Source organism: Mandrillus leucophaeus, unplaced genomic scaffold, assembly GCF_000951045.1.
Source record: "Mandrillus leucophaeus isolate KB7577 unplaced genomic scaffold, Mleu.le_1.0 Scaffold434, whole genome shotgun sequence".
In the NCBI taxonomy this organism is placed as follows: domain Eukaryota; kingdom Metazoa; phylum Chordata; class Mammalia; order Primates; family Cercopithecidae; genus Mandrillus; species Mandrillus leucophaeus.
Window position 1 is genome coordinate 746,855 of NW_012104632.1, and position 7,867 is coordinate 754,721.

Sequence of the window (7,867 nt, forward strand, 5' to 3'; positions counted from 1 at the left end):
CAGTAAACACTGGGCAGCGGCCCCCGCGTGGAAGGGGGTTGTTTGGAAGTCTTTTAAAGACAGTGTCACCCTCAGGGTAAATGCCCAGAAGCCGGGCCGCGCATCCTTGGGCTGGGAAGTGTGGGAACGCCCGAGACCAAGCGAGGTTCAGGCCGGAGTTTGGCTGCGAGTCAGGCTCAGCGTCTCGGGAGAAGAAGCCGCCGGACTCGGCAGGGCTTAAACCTTCTAGAAAGCATATATATCCACTCCTTCTGCAGGAGCGGGGAGTGCCACCCGGGCGGTGGCCCGGCGGCGAGGCTGCTCCCTGCGCCGCGCTGGCCAGCGCCGCGGCCCCAGGCTGACCGCTGCGGACATTTCCTGTCCCGCCGCCCAAATCTCGCGCTCCCGAGGTAACCAGAGAGGGAAAGGAGGGTCCAGAGGCTGCAGAGGTGTGAAGGGACGGCCTGAGGCCAGCGCCTCGGGCGTGTTCGCCTGGCTGGCCTGGAGAACTGCTTTTATTTATAAGTCTCTAGGAGTTGAAATAAAATTAAACGAAGAGAAAATAATTAATTTTCAGAACTATGTTCTGAAATGAAATCAACAAAAACGCGGGAAGGATCCTCTAGCTCACTATGGCTGGCAGAACCCGGGCTGTCTTGCGCCGGCTCAGGCAGCCTCTCCCGGCTTAAGCGAGTCTCTGCAGGTTGGCGCTGGCCGCAGCCTCTAGCGTAAGAGGCCCTGTGCCCTTCCTCCGTCCCACTCTTCCCTGTCATGGGGGTGGGGGTGGGGGTGCAAGAATGAGGGAGGCTGTGGCATCCTGTCTGAAAGCAAGGCAGTTTGCCTGGAAGGTGGAGATTCTCACCTTCCCTGAAAGGAGGAAATGTTCCCATTTCCACACCCCTCTCTGTGCATAAAAGGGGGTGGAGGGCACTAGCCAAACTGGCCCCCTAGACCTAAAGGGACCTGAGACAGAGACGCAGAGAGAAAAGAGAACATCTCTGGCGGAAAGGCTGCCCTGCTACGTTGAATCCATTAAAAAATGCTAGTGCAATTTTTATATTGCACACTTGTTTGCTTTATTCATCAATTTTTATGGAGATGGGAGGCGAGCGCGAGAGGAGAGTATTTGGAAAGGCTTACTCCAAAAATATTTCCGAAGGAAAATGTTTTCTTGGAGATTGGTTGTGAGAATAGCAAACCCGCACATGCAGAGACCTCACTTCCCTTCCTTCTTTCAGGCCATCAGACTTCCAAGTCTTCCTCCTTTCCCACTGTCTTACCCCCTCCCCAGTCCTCCCTCCCTCTCCTCTTTGACCCATTCTCTCTTTCGCTTTGATTTCGCCTTTGCTGCTCCCGCGTTTGGGGATCGCGCGGCTGGGTGCTCGCTCGCGCCGCATTCCGGGGGCCGCGCGCAGCCGGGCGGTGGGGCGGACGCCTTAATTCCCGCCGGAGACCCTGCGGGTTGGGCCCTCCTGGCTATTCTTTCCCGGCTCCAGTTCTCCTCTCTCTGCAGGGCACAGAAGAGCTGAGCCAAGTTCAAAGTCACGTCGCCGTCCCTTCTCAGAAGTGCTTTATTTCTCTACAAACCGCAAAACCCCTTTACTTCATGACACTTTTTTTTTTTTAAAAGGAAGGAAAGTGAAGAGAGAGCGAGAGAGAGCAAGGGGGGAAAAAGAAAGCATGCAAAGGCTTTCAGAGTTACTGCCTCAAAAGTAGACTCGGGTTCCTTGGCTCAAGGAAAAAAGCAGCCAAGCGGCACATTGTGAGTGAATTCAGTTTTTCAACAGGTTTCTGGAAGGGCCCGTCTGTGGCAGTGTCAGGCCCGCAGGACCCACAACTGTCTCCATCCGGCAAACATGTCCCCTCTTTGTAAGTTTCCCAAAACTATGCTTCCGAAATCTTGCGGAGGCTGCGCGCGGCTGGGCCGCAGGCCGGGGCTTGAGCGGATCCCGCTCCAGGCCGCGCGGGCCTATGTTCATTTCTCTGCAAGTAGAGGGAATGGCAGCGCGATGGAGAATTGGGGTTGTCTTCAAAAACCAGAAAATCCCGCCAACACCCGAGCGCCCATCAACCAAAGCACCTCGTTGCCGTTTGTGGGCATCTGTGAACAGTGTTGACTAAGTTCTTTTGTGGTATGGGATGTGTTTTGTGTACCTATGCATAAATATAGCGTGTATGCACACACTGTACCCTTACACACACACATAGGTATACATTGCTGGACAGGAGAAGCCAAAGAACAGGCAAACAAAATTGACCTTTACATTGAAAAGCAGAAGCTCTCGGTTGCCACACCACTCAAACTTTTAATTTTCCTCTTAAGGAAGAAGGTGGAAATGGGGGTAGTGGGAAAGAGTTGAGAGAATAAATGAGAGAAACAAGCGACAAAAAAAGGGGGGGATTTCATAGGATTCCAGCACCATCATCTGTATCACAGACTCATAAATTCAACAAGATCATCAACAGGATATTAAGTTGCAGGGCACCTTTGATTCCGCCTTCTCAGCCACTCCTGGGCTGGGTGACCCCTGACCCATGAAGGACCACATGTGTGGTGCGGGAGCCCCTTCTATAAAACCCACCTAGAACAAAAGTTCTTTGTTAGTGCTTTAGAGAAGTGTAATGTAAAAGAAGGGGAAATTGTGAAAATCTCAGCCAATGTTGTAACTTTTAAATACCATTTTTAAGAAGTGGGGGTGCTGAATGAGGTTGTGATAGGATAAGGCCCTCTCTAGTTTGCTGAAAGAATGTCTTTTCTTCCTACAGTTAAAATTTACTGTCCTGTAACTGGGCTTATAAAAAGTCTCCATATAAAATATGTGCTCACCAGCAGTTTAGTGATAGGGGTGCAAATATTTGTGTATTTGTCAAAAGGGACTCAGAAAAAATAGAAGCTATTAACCACCCTGGACTTTACCCCTGCATTGGTGATAGTCAGTGGTTGTGGTTTTCCAAAAGGAAGAGAATTAATTGTCCTTACTTGTCTTCTCTTTCCTGATGGGAGTGATTCTACTGCTGAAAAACAAACAAAACCAAACAAAAAATAGGAGGCATTAGCTAACGTGAATGTGTTTAATATTATTCTGAAGACCTATCCTTTGGGCTCCCAGGCGAACTATATCCAGAGAGATTGAATACAGATGACAGGCGAGCAGCTTTCCAATAAACTGTAGTATTATTGCAATAGACTTTGTAATACAATTTATGCTGTCATTCATAAATAACAATGCCATATGTCAACCATATTGCTTACACAAGTAAATCCATCAACGTGTCACTATTTGATTTATCTCAACAGCTTCTTCAAATATTGAAGTATAGATATTGGAAGGGGTGTGGAGTGAGAGGAACTACCCAAGAAATTTGAGATTTTATTTTTAACTGCACAACCTCTACTTCTCCTTCATTTCCCATCCAAAAACATCCTAAAGGGTAAGAGATGAAGGGGAGGAGAAGCACATGGAGGGGCCAACACAAATAAATATTGAGTGGTTATATGAACTGTGAACATGCAAGAGAGTTCTGTGGTTGTTTTGACCTTCTGGACATATTTTAGAACAATAATGCATTTCCCAAGAAATTGTCAATCCTAATGGTCAACTGTAGGTCAAAGGTCTTTCTCCAACAACCTCTATCTCTGAGAGTAGAAATGACTGCAAACCAAATGAGAGTATTTGGCGACAGGCAAATTTTATTCAACTTATTCTTTAGAAGTAAGGAAGTAAAGGGAGTGATAGTTTTTCAGTGGTTTTCAACCACAAAGGTGAGGTGGACATGGGATAGGCCCATTTCATGACTGTACAAACAACAAGACAAAACAAATCCCCACGGAATCCAACATATCAGTCACCGCCACACAGCCCCAGTCTTTCGCCTTTTCATCCTCGTTAAGTCTACATAAGTGTGATAGGGCTATTAGAAGCACTTTTCTGGATACTCTTAGCTCCACACATATCCGTTGAGCCTCAGGACTCAGCGCCAGCTCAGGAGGGCGGTAACCCTCGAAGAGCCCCTGAGAGGACTGCGAATTTCGGAGCGATTCTGAGCACCCAAAGGCCTTGGGCCAGTCGCAGCCCCCACGCAAGTCAGATTGCGAGTTGCCAAGGCCGGAGGGTGGGGATGGGGATCCGGTCCCTGCCTCGTGCAGACGGGGAGGCCGGCCAGGAGAGGCTGCCCTGAAACTCCCTGCCTAGCCTGGCGAACCTGATTTGGGGAAACCCTTGGACCCTAAGTCACCATCACTTACGGCCCTGGCGAAGCTCTACTAAAATGCAACTGTGCTGGTGCCTTTGCCCACCCCGCCCTAGCTTTTAAGAAAGGTCTCAGTGGACCATCAGGCCCTTCCCAGTGTCTGCTAGCAACCCCCTACTTCTGCGCCTATTAACCTCCCATTGGCGCCCTTGGGCTAGGGTTCAAAGGTCCTTCGATTCCTCTAGTAATTCGGGTGCCCCATTCGCCCTTGAACCCGCCCCTGGCGCGGCCCAAATGACACTAGATGCTCCAAACCCGCCGACACCCAGCCCTTCTACAGGGAGGCCGCTCTCACAGAAACCACGCGGGACCAGCGAGTCGTAAAGCAATTGCAGGGGCAATAAAAGGCAGTTCGGTGGGTCCCCCAGCTCCTTTCTTTTCCACCCCATCGTCCCCGAGATCCCCCCGCCCTCCGCCTGCAGAAACAATCAAACAAAGGCTCAAAAGCCAGGAAATGTCCAATTCACTTCCCTTGGAGTTTATTAATTGCCTACACCCATCGCAGGAAACTTGGCTGTGTTCGGTGACATACAGAGGGCACCGGGGAGCGGTGGAGCCTCAGTCCCTCGACTCTGCGCAGCGGGAAGCCGCAAGCGCCAGCTCGAGCATCCCCAGAGATCGGGTACCGTGGCCTCCAGGCAGCTGAACGTGGTTAGCTCAGCTAACCTGGGTTCTGGTTAGCTGGTCATTTACTGGGCCTCTCATCTCCCCAGCCTACTCGCTACTTTGTCTGGGTCTGGAAGGACTTTGGGGTTCGGGGTGCAACCTAGAGGTCTGGAAATGGACACCCCGCAAGAGCCCTTGCTAACTCCAGAAAGGACATTTCCATGGCTTGCCACTTTGCTGCCACCACACAGGCACCTCCGCTGCAAAACGCAGAAAGGGGCATGGGTTTGAGGACTGGCCCTGACGACCAACACCACCGTCGAAATGTGCGGGCCAAACCCACAGAAGAATTGGCATAATGCCTTCCACAGCCCCCTGCTTTTAAAACTAGTATTATAATTCCCTTCAGCGCCCTGGAAATTGTTGGTGTTTATTTAGGAAGTGTGACAGAGTTATTGGGTCTTCAGAAACTTGGGATGTTAAGGGGGTTTGATTTGGCTCCCAAACAGCTTGAAAAAGAAACAGCGCACCTGGGGTCAGGCGGGTCATCACAATAACAAAAAGCGCTTCTACAAAATAAAAAGCTCTTTTATAAAGAAAGGCAATCCCGGAAATCCACTGCAAGCCTTCCTGATGACCATCTAGCTAGGCCTATTCTCAGGTTTAATTGGCAGGCGGTTTATTGGCGCCTTATTGGTGTTGATTGAAATTTTGCTCCCAGTCTTTTCTTTTAAGAATTAGCATCTCAAGTCGATTTACCTGAGTCAATTATCTTTTTAGGGTCTAGGTTTGGTCATAAATTTGCAAATATTCATTAAACTCACTTTGTAAATATCCTTCTTTCCTATCGCTACCCAAATCTCTATTATTTCCTAAGAAAGTCTTTTCTTTTTTAAGGCTTCCATAAAAAGAAATTGATCAGGGAGCTATATTTGAATTAAGACATATTAAATCGATGACAGATACATATCACGCTGTGTTTAACAAGAGTTGTACAAGGAGGCGGGTTCCAGATTCCGCACGGCTCTGCTACACCATTATTCACATTTTTACAGCCTTTCCTTCATGCCTTCACCCATTAAACCATTAAATTTCAGCAATTCAATAAAACAAAGCAGTTATAATTTTGACGAAAAGCTATTTTGAAGGGGGTGGAGGTACCCATTTTATTGCACAATAAAAATGCTGAACAGTCCATATTAAAGGCTAGCTTGTGTTTATTTTCTTTTCTTTATTCATTCTTTTTGTTTTGTCTTGTTTTTACTTATAACCTGCAGGATTGAACCCAAAGCTGCCATTACTCCAAGAATTAATGCTTATTGCCAAGAAATTCAAATAATGGAAACTCATTGGAAAGGTTCGGAGAGGAAACGAAGACAGTGATAATTCCAAATATGATGCTTTCTTCATATACTATCCATGGAGATGGCACAGTTCTCTATCAACCTCTGCCTGGTTGGCTTGAAATGTTTTAAGTCTTTGATATAAAAATTGTGAAAGGACTGGTCCTTTCCAAAGAGAGATGATTTTGTTACCGCTGTTTATTAAATGTTTTTCGTTTTATTTCCACACACGCCTTTAATTCCCCATATTTGAACTTCATTGAAGCTTAAAAGTCCATTTAAAATTTGATGGTAGCATTGTTTTTGTTTGCTTGTTTTATAAAAGAAATGACATTCCTAAGTCTCATACCGAAGCCCCCTGTTAAACATCGTTCACACCAATGTAAATGGCGCTATCGAATCAACTCTTTTGAGAATATTTCTGATTACTTCCCAGGGCCACCTCCCCGATAACGGCTTTGTGTAGTCTACTTTTACTTGGACTGCAAACGAATTAAGTTGGAAACATGTTTTATTGTATCCCCAAAGAAAACAAATCACGTTCTAATCATTATTATTATTATTATTTTTACAAGTAATGTTACAGATGGCAGCAAAATACAAATTTTAAAACCCTGACTTTAATATTTGAGCATTTTGGAACATCACAAATTTCAAAAATGTTTTCTTTTAAAATCTGAAAAGGACACTTTGGGGAAGTAAAACCCCTAATTTGGGGGGAGGGTCCCACATTTCTCCGCCCACCAAAAAGTGAAGGAGGGAATTTCTATTTTTAAAAAATCGATTTGATACCAAACCGCTGGAAAGGGATGGGATTCGTTTTAAAAGCCAGTTTTTACGGTCTTCAAATAAGACATCTTAGAGGTAGACTGGTTTATTAGAAAACGATAAGAAGGCGAAAGATTATTCTATCAGTAAATAAAAAGCAAATATATTTCTTGATTTCAAAATAATACTTTATTGGATCAGTTCTAATTGTGGACCAGTCAAAGAAACTGAGGTATACATGTGGACTGTGGACTGCGATCTGGACCGGAAGGAGAAATTCTGCTTAAAGGACGGTGCTCATTTAGCGACTTCTCTCTGAAGAGATGCCGTTTGGCCTGCCCTGCCACTGTATCTCCGAAAGGCGAAAGTTAGAATTGCTGCCCGATCTCCTCTCCCCCGCCCCTACTGTAGATCTAATTGGAAGTGGCAGATCTAGAACCGATGAGTAGTGAGATTACACTTCCAGCCAACTCCTTTGAACCATGTTGAAAAGGACTCCATGAGCTAAAAAGTCGAGGTAAAACGGTTCCTTTGGGGGAAAGACTTATTTTGACTTCACCTGGTGTTTCGCGGAGCCAAATCACTCCAGTTGTCTTGCAACCAATAGACTTTATCTTCTTCACTCCGTCTACTGTCTGTGCGCCCTAGGTGAGCGCTAGGCACGTAGAGTGTCCAAACAAGAAGTTTCTAGCATCACCACTGCAGGTAGGACCCTCCTCTCCCAAAGAGCAGCCCAGGGCTCTTCCACCCCCCAAGGGAAGTGGAGGTAGAAAGTACTTGGGTGCCAGAAAGCACACAGCGAGAAGTGAGGCCGAGGTTTTTGAAACTGGAACTGCCCCTTGGGAATCCTCAACCCCTCACCACCCCGCGCCCTCTGCCCGCGTGCCGGCGCGCGCTCCGCTAGGTGCGTCAAGGGTGAG

At 47.1% G+C, this 7,867-nt stretch overlaps 2 protein-coding genes across 2 annotated transcripts in view; one reads left to right on the forward strand and one right to left on the reverse strand.

Moving 5' to 3' along the window:
* The window catches only part of ZIC2 (Zic family member 2), a gene marked incomplete at its 3' end in the record, with an annotated part of 6,576 nt that extends 5,200 nt beyond the window's left edge, over positions 1 to 1,376 (reverse strand). Inside the window, exons 1-2 of the mRNA XM_011993807.1 lie at positions 1,260 to 1,376; positions 842 to 883 (exon numbers count right to left, since the gene is read on the reverse strand). Coding sequence (XP_011849197.1) covers positions 842 to 883; positions 1,260 to 1,376 — 159 coding nt within the window. The remainder of the gene's footprint in view (positions 1 to 841; positions 884 to 1,259) is intronic.
* Positions 1,377 to 1,835: 459 nt separating this feature from the next.
* Positions 1,836 to 7,867, forward strand: part of ZIC5 (Zic family member 5) — a 19,934-nt gene continuing 13,902 nt past the window's right edge. The window contains exons 1-3 of the mRNA XM_011993809.1: positions 1,836 to 1,968; positions 3,923 to 4,063; positions 4,736 to 4,881. Of these exons, the coding sequence (XP_011849199.1) occupies positions 1,836 to 1,968; positions 3,923 to 4,063; positions 4,736 to 4,881 (420 nt within the window). The remainder of the gene's footprint in view (positions 1,969 to 3,922; positions 4,064 to 4,735; positions 4,882 to 7,867) is intronic.